The sequence below is a fragment of the Populus euphratica genome, unplaced genomic scaffold (assembly GCF_000495115.2).
Source record: "Populus euphratica unplaced genomic scaffold, PopEup_1.0 scaffold162.1, whole genome shotgun sequence".
Classification (NCBI taxonomy): Eukaryota; Viridiplantae; Streptophyta; class Magnoliopsida; order Malpighiales; family Salicaceae; genus Populus; species Populus euphratica.
In genome coordinates this window covers 384573-404297 of record NW_011500047.1, presented here as the reverse complement: position 1 = coordinate 404297, position 19725 = coordinate 384573, and the positions used below count along the sequence as shown (strand labels likewise).

Sequence of the window (19725 nt, the reverse complement as noted above, 5' to 3'; positions counted from 1 at the left end):
AAAAAAATTAATTTCATAAATTATCTCATATAAGATAAATAACAATTAGAATAATAGATATCAAATCTAACAGATAAAAAAATGAAAAGATGATGAAATTAAAAAAATTAAAATTTTTTAAATTATTTTTAATAAAATAAATAAGAATAAAAAATAAGAATAAAATCTGATAGATAAAAAATTTCAATTAAAAAAATAATAAGAGAAAAGCAAACGATAATCATAAAAATAAAGATCAAAATTGATATAAAAATCAAACTATATCAAATTCTAAGTGATAGAATTGAAAAAAAAATTCAAAATAAATTATATATTAATCAAAAATTGAGAATCAAATTTGATATAATAAACAAATAACATGACATTTCTAAATTTTTCACAGCTTTTAAAAAATATTTTCCTCTCAAAATAAAAAAAAATACTGTCCTAAAAACTAAGTCAAAATTTTTTTTATTGGAAATTTTTTTTTGTTGAATAATTTTTTTAATGATAAATAAATACAAAAATATTTTAAAAAATAATTTATAAAAAACCATTTTTCACGGAAAAAACAGGGCCTAAGTTACAATATATTAGTAAATAATAACATTGAAAGAGGGGAAAAAAATAACAAGAAGAAAGGAAACGAGAGAACTTGAATCTAAGCATTGGACTGAAAGAGGCTACTAAAATGTCTTAATCATTCAAAAATGATATTAAAAAATCCGCAAATGTCATATGATTGGGTCAAGATAAAACCAGCCCAGCCGAACCAGAAAAAGAAAGAGAGGAGGAGAAGAAAAAAGAAAAAAGGAGGAGGAGGAGGAAGGGCCTTACCAGACCCGAAATGAAGAAAGAGAAAGGGAGAGGAGAGTATAGTAGAAGAAGGAAGGGCCTTACCAGACCCGAAATGAAGAAAGAGAAAGGGAGAGGAGAGTATAGTAGAAGAAGGAAGGGCCTTACCAGACCCGAAATGAAGAAAGAGAAAGGGAGAGGAGAGTATAGTAGAAGAAGGAAGGGCCTTACCAGACCCGAAATGAAGAAAGAGAAAGGGAGAGGAGAGTATAGTAGAAGAAGGAAGGGCCCAGCTAGCCCTAAAGAAAGAGAAGATAATGAAGAAGAGAAAGAAAAGACAGATGAAGGGCCTAACCAGAGCTGAGGTGAAGAGACAAGAACAGGAAGAGAGAAAAGAAGCCTGATCGGGCCTTGTGGTCATGGTCCAAAGAAAATGAGAAGGAAAAGATAGTTAATACAAAATCAAAAAAATTAATAGGGTTATATTTGTTCTGTTAAAGTCGTCACGGCTAGAGTTAAGGGATAATTGCATTATGATTCGCGACAAAGTAGTAGTTTACTGTGACTTCTTCTCCGGGTAGGTTTGCAATCCCCTTTACCACAGATCATTCATATATATATTTTTTAAAAAACAACATATTACAAAACACTCCTTTGTTATTCTCTCCATCTACAGATTATTTTTTTTTCAACTTAAGCATTTAAGAATCTATTATTTTAAAAAAGAACCTTGTCTTGTGAGAAAACATGGATCACAATCCAAGCTAAAAATAAATAAAATAAAGGATATTAGCCCATCAAACCACCATGGAAAACCCAAATTCAGCTTAAAACACTGTGACTCCCTCATCCTCAACAAGGGGCATGAAAACAACAATCAAATAACCTAGATAGAAGGTTATTTACAGAGGTCTATACTTAATAGAAGGTTAAGTCACGCTGAACTAAAATCATGGTTTAAAAAAAAAACTATAGCTTTTAATTTGATTATCAAATCAGGAGTTTTCGGAGCTTCGGAGATTATTATTTTCTTCAACAATCAAATCTAAAAAATATCATACAAAACTCTGATTTTAATAGTTTTATAATTCTCTTTATAAATTGATTGACCAGTTTAAATAACCATAAAAAATCAGTTAATTTATCATAATTCACAACTGCAAATCATGACATTTTGGAAATATTATATTTAATTTAATACCACAGTTTAAAACTATGACATCAAAAACATGTTATTTCATCAAAAAAATTTACCGATATTAATTTACTATTTTTTTATGCTAATTGCCGAAAGCCTACAAAATCATTGAAGACCATCCGTTACGATGTTAAAAGCAGAGGCAGGGCTTAAACGGCAGTAGCTCAAGGAAGACTGACGGACGACAGGAGTTCCAAAGCAAGACAGCAGACCTATTAGCATGCACAAGACAAGTGGTTTTAAAAAAAGGTCTCTTTCTCCAGTTCCTCGAGAATTTACAAAACCAACATTAAACTCATTTTTGTGCAGTACAAATGGCAGAAGTGTCCACAGTTTACAAACAGGTCAAGAATCAACCAACACTCCAGTAAGCATCAGCAACAATGTCGTTCAATGAAACTGATTCAAAATCAACTAAATTCCCAACTTCGCTATAAAATTTACAGATTTAAGGAGCTAAGGAATAAAATAAAAATTGTTCCAAAAGAAATTCACTCGAGAAAAAAAAAATTAAAAGGAAAAAATTTGCACCGGTATAGTCTCTGTTCATCGTGGCAACTTAAAATCATCTGATACCTGCTTCTGTTACAGCGGGAACCCCGACCTCCCACCGTTTGAATTACCCAGGCAAGAATGCAGTTGAATATGAATGCCACCTCCAATCATGTATTGGATCCTATGCAGCTGGCCTTTACACGCTTGCAATGCAATATTTATTTCTTCTAATTCCATGTCAGTCTTCCTATAAATCCATTAGGTCACCCGAACCCCTACATGTCTGAACTGATTAAAAAGATATACTTTCTTAGGATTTCCCCAAGTAAAATCCCACTCTCTGAACTGTTTATGTTATGTCACAGACAAAATTCAAGTGCTTGGACATTTCTCAACAGGCCATTAATGTCTCTTCCAACAAGCCACTTCCAAAAATGAGCAGAAAATGATTGCTACCCTCAATCACAGTCAAGCACGTTATTCTTCCTTGATCATCTTAAAGATTTCAAGGGGAGTTTCCAGCAGAGGGTGATGGGTCGGAAGCTTCTGCAAGAGTTTCAAGCATGTTTATGACATCAGCTGTGTCATCCAAATAGTACTTGGCTTTGCTAGGTTTCTGACCAACAGTGCAAGCAAATACAGATTTACTGGAGTTAAGGATACCACTTGCTATTGCATTATCAATGCTTTCAAACATATCCTCATCTGATCTGTCATCCCCAATACACAATACAAAATCAGCCTGTCTTCCGCTTTCAGCCATTGATGTAAAGATCTTTTCTACCACGGAACCTTTACTGATTCCCTGAAAGCCGCATGAAAATTTGCGTCAGGCCTTATGGTTACATTTTAGTCCAGAATAGATCACTTGATTAGGAAAGATGGACCCAGGTTATCCCAAACAGTAAAAGAATCAAGAAAGGTAGGTTGTAGTTATGATTGAAGTTAACACTGAGCGTTTGCATGGTTTATTGTCAAACAAAATATGAGGGTCCATTCAATTAGTGGTGATATAACATCCACGATCAACAAGCTTCAATGTTTTCTCCTACTGAAATTTTAATGATCCAAAGGTTTGATAATGAACATTCAAACTGACTGATTATTAAACAATATTGACAATCCATAAGAAATCATGCAACTTTTATGGCATCATCACCGCAATTGCTTCAGAAAGAAATAACGACAACTGAAAAGGCCAAAACCCAACCAGTTTAGTAAATCAAGCCATAGTCCAAAAAAGTATTTTACCAACACTATTATCTTTTCCTTTTATAGCACAGCTTACAATTAGAAAGTGTGTTCTAGGAACAGGTTTCCAGAATTTTCATGATTGCATGAATCTGTAATTTCCCATTTGGTTAACTGCTCCTGAAAAAAACTTGAAATAATTTTCATGCCAAACATTAAACTGATTCTCACTCCCTAACTTCCAGCTTCTCCTCCGACCTAGGTTCATCATAATCTTACTTACCAGACTTGAAGTTATGTAATTGGTCTAAAGAAAATGAGAACAGTTTGCACTTCGTTCTAGCAATCAAAACAAATAAGATGGTATGCCAAAGACGTTCATTTCTTTCATGGTTGAAAAACAAATTAGTTGATCATCAGAACAGCAATTGACAGGAAATTGCATTCAGCTAGAAAGTTGGTAAATTGGATTTGAAGCCGAATATTTACCTGAGGCTTAACTTCCACAATAAACTGACCACTTTTGACAGCAACAGGCTCATTTGCAAGCACACTTTCAAGATGGTCCAACATCTCCTTGGCCTGAGCAGCTCCAAAACCAGGATCTGCATCCCTGTGGTGCCAAACCAAAGCACTCTCTTTGGTCTCGATGGAAGATCCATCAGTGGCTTCTGTGTATAATTTCATAACAGGCTCAGCTATTTGAATCCATCCAAAATCACTACTCTGCCCGCAGTTCTCCCAATCATCATCTGCAGACCACCTGACACAGCATGATTTTTAGTCAAGCAGAAATGGAAGAACAATAGCAAACAAGAGTAATTTAGAACATACCTCATGAAGTACCCATGTTCAGAAGCAATTCCAAGTTTTTGGCAAGGAGCAAGCCACTTGCCTAAACTATCTCTTCCTCTTCCACTGACAACAAAGACAGTGTTCTTAACATCACTACAGAGAGTATTTATCATTGAAATGACCTCAGAACTTGGGGTCTTATTGATGGATGTTTGTGGCATTACAGTTCCATCATAGTCCAATAGTATAGCTCTTTTTTTGGACTTTATGTATGCAGATTCTATATGATCAATGTTTAATTTTTTGAAATTAGGATCAAGCGCAACAACTCTGAAACCAAAGCTTAAGCCAATTCCCCAGCAGCGCCTTATGAAATGGTCTTTGCAAGTCCTCTCCATGTCTTGGTAAAAGCTCCTTGACCAATATGCCACATCATGTGTGCTGACATACCTGTAATGCTTCTCATGTCGCAATTGTTTCTCAGAATCGGCAATCGAAATTGCCTCATTCATTGCTTCAGCGGTTGCTTCAATGTTCCATGGATTGACCCGAATTGCACCACTAAGTGAAGGGGAACATCCAATGAACTCTGATACAACCAGCATGCTCTTCTTGGGTCCACTGGATTCTGCACTAGACTCCAACCCAGAAACACCCTGCCTGCACACAACATACTCATAAGGAGTAAGATTCATCCCATCTCTCACAGCTGCCACAACAACACACTCTGCAATGGTGAAATATGCAGCTTTTTCACTGAGAGATACAGGTCGATCAATAAAGACAACTGGTTCATAGCCAGGACGACCAAAAGTTTCATTAATCCTCCTGCAGCTTTCCTGTATTTCAGCCTGCAATTCCTCAAGATCTCTCCCTCGTCCCCTTGCAGGATTTGTTATCTGCACCAAAACAGCCCTTCCTCGCCACTTTTGGTGTTGTTTCAGAAGCTGTTCCATTGCCAAAAGCTTCAAATTTACACCTTTAAAGATGTCCATATCATCAACCCCAAGTAAAACTGTCTTCCCTTCAAATTGTTGTTTTAGCTCTCCTACCCTCCACTCCTTGTCTGCAAGTTTCAAGACAGACTCAATCTGCCCCATATGAATCCCAACTGGCATGATTTTTATTCCAACAGTCCTACCATAGTACTCCATTCCAATGTAACCTCTCTTTGACTGATATTCCAACCCCAACATTCGACTGCAACAAGAAAGAAAATGTCGAGCATAATCGAAAGTGTGAAAGCCAATGAGGTCTGAATTCAAAAGTGCCCTAAGAATCTCTTCCCTAACAGGTAAAGTCCTGTATATCTCTGACGAAGGAAATGGACAGTGAAGAAAGAATCCCATTCTCAATGCATTGAACCTTCTCCTCAAGAAAGTAGGCAGCACCATCAAATGATAGTCATGAATCCAAACATAGTCTTCCTCTGGGTTTATAACCTCAATCACTTTATGCGAGAAGATCCTATTTGCTGCCACATATGCCTCCCACAAAGATCGATCAAAGCGCCCACCATGATTCCCCGAAAAAGGAAGCATATAGTGAAAAAGCGGCCACAAATGCTGTTTACAAAACCCATGATAGAACTTTGACAAAATATCAGGAGGTAGAAATGCCGGAACACAATTAAACCTATCCAACAAAACCTGCGAGACATCATCTTGTTCACTCAAGTCAACATCAGCCCGCAAAGAACCAACATATAAAACCTCCATTTCTTCAGGCAAACCATCTTTTAAGTGCAATAACAAAGAATCATCATCCCAACTAAAGCTCCATCCTTTATTATCTGGCCTACGCTTTGCTTTTACCGGCAATTGATTCGCTACAATGATCATGCGGTCCTGAACTACTGATGAAGGCACATCTGAGGCCGCATCATCATCAAGCTCGGAAATAACTCCGGGAACTGTCATTACACGAGGCAACTGCTTTCTCTCCCGAGGTTGACCCATAGCCGGAAAGTTACCCGAAGCTAGATCTAAAAGATTGGTATATGATCTAGACACCATCTTGACGCTCTTTCTTTAACAATGCAGAACTACAAACACTACAACTTCTACCCAAAACTTACTATAAACCAAACCCCAGTATTGACTTCCCTTTGAAATCACTATAATTTGACAGGATCTGAAAAGGGTACGAAGCAAGCACCATAATCAGAGATACAGTAATTGCCAAAATTAATCCACACATGATTGATGGCTACAATCCAATTAAACATATAAATGAGATCCACATATAGTAAATGATCAAGCAAAGATGAATTATAAAAAAGACTCAAACTTTACATTCGAATTCAACCAAAAAAAAATTACCCCAGATTAACAAACTCTCTTGTATGAGATTAAAAAAGAAAAACTATCCAAAAGTTGAAAAACTAACCTTTGAAAGGCAAGAAAGTTTGCACCTTAATAATCTTTGGATCTGAAATGAAATATAATTAAAAAAAAAACGTTATCTTTCAGAAGAAAGAAAGAATGAATTCTAGGGTTTGGCTTTCGGTTCGTCCCTGTTATCTCAAGAATCACATTAACAACCTCTCTCTCTTCTCCTCTCCTCTCCTCTTTCTTTCTATCTATCCATGTAAACAATATACTACAGCTACAATACAATACTATAATAAACAATGTTTCTTTCTTTCTTTCTTTCGTTTGTTTTATGTTTTATATTTTTTTTATTAATTACCAGAAAAAATATTACATAAAAAAGAAGAGGATAAGGTCGGCCAGTAGACTACCCAGTAACGCCAGCTGGCAAAGTGGAGTCTTAGGGTCACGCGCTCTTTACTCCCTTTCGTTAAGGCAGCTGCACGCGTGTCAGGTTTTAAACAAAGCCACGTGAGTAAGAACAATGTACTGCCCACGCGTCGTTTGATACCTAATCAACCAAGGTGATTATCACATGTTTTCATTTGTAGCTGAATTGCTTTTATTGCTAGCCAATCATCTTCTCAGCCTCCTCACCACCTTCCTTTTTCTTTCTTTACTTCGAGTGAAACTAAAATTATATATTATAATAATGCTATTTCATAAGAAAAAGAAAATATATGAACTTTTAGATAGGAATACACTAATAATTCCTAAAATGATTAAGATTTTTTTTAAAATTATTTAAAAATATATTAAAATAATATTGCTTTATTTAAAAAATATATGCTTAACATCAACTTATTAAAAACTTTTAAGAACACTAAAAAAAAATTGAAAGAGAAAGTAAAAATTTTACACTATAGGCTTATGTTGATTGATAAAGCATGATGGATTTCTCCAAAAGCTTTAGATTAAACTATAAATAACATATGATGTTTTTGCATATAACTTTTAATTTATATAAAAAATTAAATTTTATCTAATGATGATTTATAAAGTGTTATTAGCTTAAATTTGATATTTTAGAGTACATACATGAACAACTAGGGTTTCAACATTTATGTTTTGAATATAATTATTCTGATAATATTTTTTTGGTTACACATTCTTTCTTTCAAAATTCAAGTCATTTTGATAATACATATTTGTTCTAAAAATAAATATATGAACTTTTATTTTCTTAACAAATTGATTTATAAATGAATTTGTAGCTAAAATGAAACATACATAAATTTCTACAATTTCATTAAATCATTATAAAACACTCCAAGGAATTGGTTTGATGTTCAGAGAATTTTACTCACTTTCTTAACTTTTATGGTTTCAAACTTTAAACTTTAGGTCTAATAAAACTATTAAATTTCTCTAATTAATATAAAAAACACATTTTTAAAACTGATTTTTTTATATATATTTTTTGATGTGTTGATGTTCAAAATAAATTTTTAAAAATAAAATGATATTATTTTAATATATTTTTAAATAAAAATTACTTTAAAAAATAATATTTATTGCCACACTAAACACCCTTATCTCATAAATATCTTTATCATTATCGGATAAAAGAGAATAAAAATACCAGAAACAGCAACTCTTGTAATGGATGGAATATAATTAGGATAAAGCAATGGATAAGATAGAAAAAAGCTTCAATCCAAAGTTTCATCCAAGAAAAGAAAACTGGATAAAAAAGTAAGAAACAGCGTGGTCCATGGAGGAGCTGAATATACCCAAGGGAGACTAGAAGCTTTCCATCCATGTTGATGATGTTGCCACGTGGATGTGAGAGTTTGTAGATAAGGTGATGAACGGAGAAATGATGGCGTCACCGACAACATCACCGTGGCGGCGAGCCGAGAGGTGGTTGGTGATGGGTATTCCAGAAGAAATGTTGGTTGGTGGGCAGCATGTGTACGCATAAATTGAAAGGGATTAGAATGTCATTCTCATCCCTGAAAAGTTGTTGACTTTTTGATGGTTGCGTTGGAAATAGATAGGAGATTTGGGGGTAAAATGAGTGGCTGAGAAGGACGGCGGTGTTTGACCCATTTGCGCTCTTTACCTAATTTTTCTCTCTGCTCATGAACAAGGAAGGTGGTGTCTGCTGTGGCGTTGGTGGCGGGTGTGGTGGGAGGGAACCATTTTTTTAAGGGGAAAAAACCCTAATAATTATATACTTCAATCTTAAATGCACATGGCTGATTGGGTTTGTGAAATTACCATCAAACCTTGTTGCTGGTTGTTGGATGGCACCATCAATAAATGAGTATATTCTCCACTTTATTAATTATATTTCCATTCCAAAACCTCACATTATAAACTCTAGCAACAATGAAAAAAAAAAAAAACTTTGAAGAATTGATACTTTTAACTAGAATTGAGGACTTAACACAACGGTAATAATTATACATGTTTTTATTTTTTTTATAATTAATAAGTTGTTAGGTTCATAAGGTGTTTTTGAAGGCTAACATAGATTGATTTCAGTTGTTTTTTGAATTTTTTTTTAAAATTAATTTTTTTTAAATTTTATTATTGAAAATTTAATTTATTAAAAATTAATTTTATATTTTTTATCTCTCGCTTTCTTCTCTATATAATTGACAGGTTAACTAGGGTTAACATAAATTTATCTTTTTATCTTTTTATTTTATTTTTCTTGATTTTACTATTAAATATTAGATTGTTTTATAATTAAATATTATAATTTTATTTAGTTTGCTTTTAATGAGGTTACATGGATATCATGATTAAGTTATGAATTTAACATGCTAATCTTGTTGAACTTAGTTTTGTTTTCTTGATTATTTTTTTATTATTAATGTTTTTTTTACATTTATTTCTTGTCATTATATTTTTTTATTTATATTATTTAAATTAATTAAGTTTATTAAACATAATCAAAACATATGATTAAATCATATGACTAAGTTCTTCAATTTTTTTAACCTCTCTTTTTAAATGCTTACATCACCTTGACTCTCTTTTATATTAAAAAAAATTTAGGCAAGATCACAGCACATGCTCTTATCTAGTTGAATAATAGATTTAATAATTCGTTCAATTTATCTTGGATTCCTATTTTATTAGGTTGATTCTATTTTTGATATAAAACTCACATTCTTTTAAAAGTAGATATGGAGACTTTAAACTCGCCCATCTTGATTTAATTTTCATAAATTAATTTTGAAAAACATGGTATTCCGTTCTGACTCCACCCTTCGCTGGCCTGAGCAACAAAATGTTGTCAAACAGCTGGTCGAGGACAATAAAAAACACATACATGCACGGTGCAGTGTGCACGTACACAAGGACAAATATTGATGCTTTCGTAGTACCTTCTTCTCAAAGAAATGACAAGAGCTCAATGACAGAGCATTTTATTTATTTTAATTATAATTATGAGTTTCAGTACAAGATTTATGAATAATAATAATAATAAAAAAAAAAACTCTTTCAATGAGCTCCAAATCTACAATATATATTCTACATGCAGGTCGAAACATATTTTTTTAACGTGCAGAAAACAGTATTTAGGAGTACCTAATGTTATATAAATTAATTTGAAATAATCAAAGTTATAACTTATCAAAATTATAACTCAAATCATGCCGTTAAGGTAACTTTATACAAAATAATATAAAAATTATGAAATATAATTTTTGATTAATTTTATATTAAAAATAAAAAAAATAAAAAAATAATAATGAGGATATCAACAATAAATTCACCTCCTCTTTTAGTTTTTGTTAATAATAATAATAATAATTAATAATGTTACATATCTTGAAGGCCTTTTTTTGTTTTAAAAAAGATATAGATTAAACAATTGGGGAACCTATCAATCTAACATCACAAAAATAGAATATATTAAAGGTATTTTAGGCATAAAAGTGGATTTTTGTAACATTTTCATAAAAATTACTAGGATTTTAATACATTTGAGTATTTTTCATCATACATGAGAAGTAATACTGTGGCTTACTCTAATCTAAATTAGCTATGTATATGTTTATATAATCTCATTAGACATAATCACAATTTTTGTATTTGAAAGACCAAAGCTTTTTTAGTTGTTTGGGACCAAGCAAGTAGAAGGAAAATAAAAAATTGTTTTGTTTATAAATATGTGATTGTAACATATAAAAAAGGAAAAGAGAAATTTTCGAAAAGAGAATTAGTTAAAACAAAAATCACACACACCAAAATATTTTCTCACTTACCAACTTTTACATGCCCATACAATACAAAAAAACTCAATGTTCAGATATATTTTTTGTATTTTGATATTAAAAAAAAAACATCAACATCAACTTGACTTTTATTTCAATTTGTAAACATTTTTTTTTGGAAAAGTTTAATTTACAAACATATTTTCTATAATTTTTGTGACAATCTCTATTTGATTGTACATTTCGAATCAATAAATAAAATATTTTTATTTTATAATAAATGCAATTGATTAATCGTTTTTGAAAAACACAATTATTCAAATATAAAAAAATAAAAATTCAAATAATTTTTTTAGTAAAATACAAATGCACTATCAATAAAAAAACACAAGTTGAGCCATAAAAAGCACCACCTCTACCCATCAGCCAAGTGTATCAGCCCTTCTCCACCAATTTTTCCAGCCATAATAGATCACCCACTAGCAGCCATAACGCAAGACCTTATAGCATCGACACCATCTCCTTGCTTCTGCCATTTCTTTTAAATGGTCGTTTATTTACGCGATTGAGACTGCTTTTAAAATAAATTATATAAATAATATATTTGATAATCATGAAACATGAATTATTATATATGTGGGGAGCTGTTTGGTGAGAAGCAGCTCTCAACTGCTTCTCACGCGGCTGTGTCAAGCCTACATAAATTAATTCATCTTAATCTTAATACTGTTCACTCCAAGTTCACTGTTCACTCTTGAAAAGAAACAGTATCTAGGTAAATAAATTCACCTGGACACTCTTCACTGCTTTAATTTACCTTCATCAAGTAAACAGTGCTATTTACTTGGCAATTTTATAATGAAAAAAATTATGTTTTATTTATTTATTTATGTCTTATTAAAAAAATTAAAAGGGGATTGCTTGATAACGTAACAAAAAATTCAGTTTTAATTGTTATACATTTAAGAAACTATGGAAAATATATAGTTCTTGTTTGGTAAATTTCGTACGTGATGAAATTATATATAATTTAATGGAATAATACAAAATATTTGATACTAATATTATTTATTTCATGATGTAATAATATTAATTAAATCTATAATATTTAATTAAAAATTATTAATATTAATATATATTTTTTAATTATTATCCAACCTCAATTTAAAAAGTATTTTTTAATTAAACATATTAAAATATTTTTTGTTCAATTTCAATTTCAACTACAATTTTAATTAAATATATATTTTTCTAATCCAACATCAATTAAAAATATTTTTTATAAAATATTTTTTTTCAAATTATAACTATAACCAACAGTAATACAAAACACATGATCAAAACCCAGCTGCAAACATCTCCTAATAAACCCTCCTCTCTCTACTGTGACCATCGCCCACGAAGCAACATTGACCTTCTAGGCATCGATTACCAATGTTTCAACCCTTTCTCCTTTAGCCGCCATTCAGCCACCATCATTAACCCATCGCAGATCCCCTTTTCTCCAGCACACAGTCACAACTCCTTTACTAGAACCAAAGAACCACTACCTCAACTGAGAGTGCAATCTCTCCTCTCCATAAGCAGACTCGAAATCGGACTATTGTCCCTTCCTCTTACCGAAATAGTAGCATATCTCATCATAGTCTAACCTTTTCAATTAACCACCACTAGTGCCCACATCGGTGACCATAATGTTAGCTTCTCTCTACCTCAATTGATTTAAAAGAGATAAAGAAATTACATACTTTAATTGTGAAGTCCTTACTGTTTGAAGAAGCTGACAAGACAGTAAAAATCCTTGAAACTATTAAACTTTTATTGCAAGAGTTTAAGAAAGTTAATCCAGATGAGTTACCAAATGAGATACCTTCCATACTTGATATCCAATACTAGATTGACTGGATATCAAGAGCTAGTCTTTTAAATTTGCCACATTATGAAATGAGACCAAACAAGAGGGGAATCTTAAGAGTGAAAATAAAAAAATTGCTAAAGAAAGAATTGATTCAAAAGAGTTTAAATCTATGTGTTGTCGAAAAGATGGTAGTTGGCATCTGTGTGTTGATATTCATGTTATTAATAAAATTATTATGGAATACAGGTTTTTAATTTCATGATTGGATGATATGCTAGATTAATTGTGTAGTACAATAGTTTTTATAAAGATTGACTCGAGATTTAGATTCGATCAGGGGATTGGAGTTGAAGTTGACAAGGAGAGAGTGAGGGAAATTCATGATTGGCACATGCCTAACATAATTAGTAATGTGTGGAGTTCATGAGATTTATTTGGAATTTCAATAACATTGTGGCATTGATCATTGAATGTTTGAAGAAGAGGAAGTTTTAGTAGGGAAAGGAAGAATAACAAAGTTTTACCTTTTAAAGTCTAGTTTCATAACGAGATTTTGGTTCGGTGTTTGAAGGAGTTGTACACTAGAAATGCTGATTTTCAAAAGTTACAAGAGAAGTATTCTAATGATCGAACTAATGAAGATTTCTATATACATGATAGTTGTTTAATGAAAAGTAATCGATTGTGTATTCCTTGAATATCTTTATATGAGAAATTAATTTAAGACTTGTATGGTGGAGGATTAAAAAGTCATAAAGAAAGAGATAAAATAGCTAAGCTGGAATCACAAAACACTAGTTTATACATGCCTTTACCTATAATCCGGGGAGATATTTCCATGGAAGACAATAATTTCCATCTTTGGTGAAGACAAAGCAGTTATGCTACGCAGCCCATCTTCTGGGGTGAGATTTAAAAGACGCATCTTTTGTACTGTTTGCTTTGGATTTAACGTTTATTAACAAGAACGTGATATGCCATTTGCTTAAAAAGCAATACAAGGGACTGCCCCTTCAAATTAATGAGAGTCAAAAAATGTCTTCCCATGCTTGTTCCACTATTCATTCTTGTTTGACACCGAAACCTTGGACTATTGAATTCATAAAGAACCAAGTCGGACCCCAAGTTCCGGGGAAAACAAGGGCTAATTCCTCTTCATGTGAGACATGCGACAAGAAACAATTACTAGAACAGTCCAAAAACCTACAATGAGGCCGGTCCATCTAGTCCTCGAGAGATATAAACAATGTACATCTTAATGCATTCGAATCAACATTCTTCTCCTCTAATTCCTTGTACAGAATTTTTATTGCACTCAGAGAGACTCCTAGCTAGCTAAACTAATGTCCTCAAACGAAGGAAAGGTTGCTGTTGATTTGACCGCTGGAATAGTCGGAAGGTGGAAAGAGACGTATCAATGGATACCGATTTTCGGAGCTTTAGCTACCGTTGCTATGGCATTTTCTGCTGGTGCAAACAATCTCACAGCTCCGGTTGGACTGTCTCCTTCTCTGTTTTCTTTGTTCTATTTTTCTTCAGCAATACGTGTGTGGTAAACAAGTACTCTGTTTACATAGAAAATACTCTAGGAAGCATGTACAACTTATTTCAGGCTCAGGACACAAACTGCATGAGCTTATGTTATTTACTTCAATATTTTGTACAGATTATAAAGTTCATTGAATTTTGAATTTGCAGTTTTCAACACCAGTAGGATCAGGAGCATTGACTCTTTTGAAGGCCTCAATAATCGCTTGCCTAATCTATGTTCCGGGAGCTGCCTTTACAAGCAAAAGCACTGTCGATTCTTTATTTTCTGATGTGTGTAAATGAATATTTGTCCATAAACACGGTCAATAAACACTATGAAATGCTCTTTCTTTCATGAAGTAATATGGCTGTGTCATTGCAGTTTCTCAAAGAAAGTCAACCAGACGCAGGATTTTTGATGTGGAGCCTGGTAGTTGCTCTAATCACGGCAGGTACTCAATGACAGTCAATTTAAACTACTGGTTTACATTTGCTCATTTCACATTTATCAATCTTGATGCCAAGATTATTTATTTAACAAATGAAAATGTTAAAAAGAGAGTTTATGATTTGTAGAGAATCTATAAAAACCACTCTTTAAACCCTATCCAACAATTTTAAGCTTTTGGCTCCCGGATTAAAATTATTCCATGACTCGGTATTAGAACATGAACAATCACGAATTTGAATTCTATCACACTATTTTTTATTATAATTAAAATTAAATAATTAAGTATAAGGTAGTGATAATACTTGAGCATTTTATGTGATTTTGAATGCCAAGCTAACAGCTATATCATTGTACATTTTTTCTCTCGAACTTCTCTATCGGCCTTTGATGATATGGGCAGCGATCTGGCTTGCAGTTGCAACCTATTGGGAGTTACCGGTCTCATCTCAGCAGTCAATACAGAGTGCCCTGTTAGGAACCATCCTTGTCACTGAAGGTTTTGGCTACATACCCTTATGGAACAAGGTAGAAAACATATATTTATAAGTCAAAACGTGGTAAAATATATAACAAATTTGTGTAATTGATGAAATGAAAGAAGTATTTATATTTTTGATCGTTAAATTCCTAATGATCACATACTAAATGACTCTCCAGATCATTTCATTTCCCTCCTTTCTAATCATTTCCTTTTGTGCATACTTGCATTATAGTAGAACCTTTTAATGTAATTTCTGTGGTTTGGCATTCAATTAGACACTTCGATCTTCATTCTTATTCTTCAGCCATAGTTTGATCATGCAGAGTGAAAATCACAATTTTAATGGTGGAGGACTCCTCTGGATATCTCTTGAATGGACAGTAGCTCCATTAATCGCCTGCCTATGCTCCTACATCTTCTTCAAACTCTTGAGGGCGTTTCTTCTTCGATCAGAAGATGCAGAGAAAAGGATTCTCATTTTCCTACCTATCGACTACGGAATATCTACCGGACTACTTTGCCTCTTTGTCATATTTCAGGTGTGCTTTTTTTTTTTTTAAAAAAAAATATAAATTTAACATGATGGACAACAAAAAACTAAGGTTTCTAATTCTCTTCCCTCATCCAGGCAGTCCATCATGTTAAAGAGGACATTTCCTCCTAGGCAGGAGAGGATCCTGTCGTGTTTAGTAGCTGAATAGTAGCAAATTTTTGTCTCAAGTAACACAAGCAGTGTCTAATTAGATAGATAGATGAAGTTTAAACAAATGTCAAACAGGATAGCATGTAACCTTATTTTTTGTTTCTGTTACTTCTGTTTGATTTTCTAAAAGGGTAAGGATAGTTCAATAAGATAATCATGCTTTTGCTTTGTTTTCCATTGAGTTACTTGCATTACTCACTTCATAATGGGATGCAGATCAATGGAAACATTATATTTATCAATACGTGGCTTGCAATAGTTACTGTTTTGGTTGCTACACTGGTTGGAACGATATTGTCATTGGTAAGGAAACATAACCTTAAGTTCTGCTATCCACTGGATGTTCCAATCATTCTTTCTTTTTATTCTTGCCTAGGACTGAATTTAATTTTGCAACAGGTTGTGATAGTTTCCTTGACCATAAAGAAGTCCAATGATATTCCAAATTGTAAGTCCAATAAGAAAAGCAGATCGATCGATCATCAATGCATAGAAATTCAGGATAAAACAAGTTCAATAAAAGATGACGAGAAGAACCACGAAGATATCGAAGAAATGTTGAGGGATTTTATGCAGACGAGAGTTCTTGAGACAGTATATGAAGAGGAAGAGAGGAGTTGGGACTCACCGCTACCGGATAAGATCCATGATTCTCAACAGCAAATTCAAGATTTTCAGCAGACACAATCAGTCACTCAGAAAAGTTCTACAGGTCAATTAACACAATTCAAACAGTTGCTTGAATCTACTCCAAATAGGTTGGTTCAAGCAAGGAACTTCCAGAGGATTGAGAAAAGATCATTAACGTCGGATGCCTCTACATATATCAGAAAATTTGCGGTTTCGATTATACGCCCTGTAGGTCTTCTCTTTATATCCTATCACACACAGTTCTAAATCATTCTTTAGAATGATAGCATATCTTAATAATTTGGTGCTGATGTTAAAGGTTATAGAGTATGACAGACGAACTCTTGTTCGACATGCTTTAGCTGAAAAATATGATGAAATGGAAGATTTCTTCAGCTTCCCACACCTCCTTGCTTCATGTATCTTCGCGTATGTTTACTCTGTCTCTAGATGAAGTAGAAGTTCTCTTTTGCTCACATTCGCGTCATGCCTTCATGTACATCAATACATCAGACCAATCCAAATCTGTTGTTATGCTGCAGGCTTCAATTTTCTATTGAGGTTGCTGCCATTGCAAGCCCATATGCAGCTATCCTTGATGTGTTTGATCATAGAATTAAATATCTACGAAATGGGGAAGATGTTGTAAGTTTAAAACCATAAATATCTCCGTACATACTCCATCCTTTTACGGTAACTTTTCTCTCTACTGGTTTTTGTCTAACTATCTTGCAATGACCATGCACATGGTAACCAGGAGTATGTGCATGTGAAATGGTGGTTTAGAGCAATTAGCGGACTAGTTGCCGCGATGGGATTTTTCCTCTGTGGATGGCGCTTGACTCGATGCCTAGGTGGGAAGCTAACTTACATGAGTAACTCAAGAGGGCTGGCATCACAGCTTTCCTCTGTGACAGCAGTGATGATGGTCACTAGAATGAATCTTCCTGCTTCAAGTATACATGCTTTTGTTGGATCTCTTTTAGGAGTCGGAATGGTCGATGACATTCGGGTAAGGTTTCCTCCTCGTAAATAATGGCATAATCTCTAAAACCAGCATCAAATTCCTTATCAGATTGAAACTGAGCATGGAATTGTCCGAGGCTAAACAGAACATGCGTCATATATATGACATTCTTTTTAAGAAGGATTATGATGGAAATGTTGTATCGTAATGCAGAATGTTAATTGGAAACTTGTGCTCAAGTTCCTAGGTGGATGGATCCTAACAGTGATATTCTCTTGTGGGATTGCTTATGTGATCTTCTCAGCGTCTGTACATTCACCAGGATATGTAGTGCCCTGATGTCGCAGTTTTGTAATCATTAAATTATGTTCAACGTTTAATACAAGCGGGATTAATACTACTCATCCAATTTCCATGTTTGCTCCTTTCAATTGGCGTAAGACTTGTCATGATTGATTGGAATTTATAGTTGTAACCAAACACAGAAATCTTAGCATCCTTCGTGTTGTTAGCACAACTTTCCGACCATACGAGCTTAAGGGTGTTTAAGATAGCGATAAAGATTGATTTAGAAATAAAAAAAATGATTAAAAATAAAAAAATTCAAAAATTAGAGAAATAATGATGCAACCGCTGTGCCAAACAATCCCTTAATATGTAGATGGAAGTCAAATATGAAGATATTTTTTCTTTATCTTGATCTCTTCAAAATATTGAAAAAAAAGCAAAAAATTGGAGATGATTAACGTGAAATTAATGTCCATTATATAAGAGGATTTTGTTTTGCTTTTTTTTTTTTTATTTAAAAAATGAAAGGTATTATTATTAATTGATTATCCAAACTCTATAATTAATCTGTTAATATTATGTTGAGAAAAAAAAAGAAAACCTGAACAACTTATAAGGCTTGCCATAGGAAAAAGCAAGAACTAGTTTTAATAACTTATTAATGTATAAGGCTTTCTATCACAAAGCCTTTTTCTATGACCAGTCCCCAGTGAAAACCTTTTGTTTTTTTTCATGAAATTGAAAAATTTATATTAATAGTAAAAGTAAACGATCCTACAATTACAGAACACCCACACAAAAATATGGAGAAGCAAGCGAAGTTGCTCAATTCCCCACTAAAACAGCACCAAGTTACATAAAAGACAGGAAAATAAAATCCGAAGTTGCTTCTAGTTATGGCTTAAAGGGACGTCCAAATATATGCTCAGTTACTTTTAAACATAGAACAATAGTTTTAATTAGTTGTAAAATATAAAAAGCAATATGCTACGTTTAACTGAACAAATTTGCGTTGATTTTATAACTGGAAGTGTTCTAGACAAGGCACTTTGTGCAGAGCTCCATTAGTGAAGGAGGAAACAACTTTCCCATGGATAAAAAAAAATTATAATTATCATATTCATATTTATTATTATAATTATTTTAATTAATATAGATGTTTGGGTTATTTTGCACGCATCTTGATCAATTTCATAAATTCTGAAATTAACAACCATATAAATTTAAATCTCTAATGATTCTGAGAGAATTCAAACTCGTGATTATTAAGGAACAAACCAAAAACCTAACTAATTAAACTACTCCTTATAGTTCCATATTTATTATTATTATTATTATTAAGAAAAACTAAATCAGCAATTTACTATTTGGTTTATTATTGATATTATTAATGTGGATTCATAAATTATTTTTTTTCTTTTTTTTCCTTGAATTTTTTATTTATTTGATTTTCTCACATTTATTTTTTTAAAAATTGGCATTGATGGTTTGTTCTAATGAGTTTGCTGTAAGATTATTGAAGGCACAAAAAAATCTGTCATTTGACTCGAACTCGGTTTTGTATAATATTGTTTGGATTTTTTATTTTTAGACAAAATAGAACTTAAGGGACTATAATTAACAATTAGAAAAAAAAATAAATCCTGTAAAGGAAGTAAAAAATAAAAAATATATGAAATTCAAGGAGAGAATAGAGAGGAAAATAGAAAAATTGATTGTCGGAGTTGAAGGGAAAGAAACAACCCCACATGCCACCTCTAATGGGAGAGACCACCAACATGCATTCAAAGACACCAAGAAAGACGGCTTTTGAAGGA

The 19725-nt window shown here is 32.8% G+C and overlaps 2 protein-coding genes across 2 annotated transcripts; one reads left to right on the top strand and one right to left on the bottom strand.

The window, feature by feature from the left end:
* Positions 1–2252: 2252 nt before the first annotated feature.
* Positions 2253–7109, bottom strand: LOC105107531 (probable alpha,alpha-trehalose-phosphate synthase [UDP-forming] 7). Its single transcript, XM_011001486.1, has 4 exons — positions 6842–7109; positions 4493–6586; positions 4148–4421; positions 2253–3272 (listed from the first exon to the last, which is right to left on the bottom strand). The coding sequence occupies exons 2-4, from the start codon at positions 6466–6468 to the stop codon at positions 2973–2975; spliced, it is 2550 nt and encodes an 849-aa protein (XP_010999788.1). The 5' UTR covers positions 6469–6586; positions 6842–7109; the 3' UTR covers positions 2253–2972.
* A 7092-nt stretch (positions 7110–14201) lies between these two features.
* LOC105107530 (sodium-dependent phosphate transporter 1-like) lies at positions 14202–17959 on the top strand. Its single transcript, XM_011001485.1, has 11 exons — positions 14202–14351; positions 14557–14679; positions 14771–14840; positions 15240–15364; positions 15644–15859; positions 16240–16326; positions 16423–16881; positions 16973–17100; positions 17211–17298; positions 17411–17665; positions 17834–17959. Exons 1-11 carry the CDS (start codon positions 14202–14204, stop codon positions 17957–17959), a joined length of 1827 nt encoding a protein of 608 aa, XP_010999787.1.
* Positions 17960–19725: the final 1766 nt, after the last annotated feature.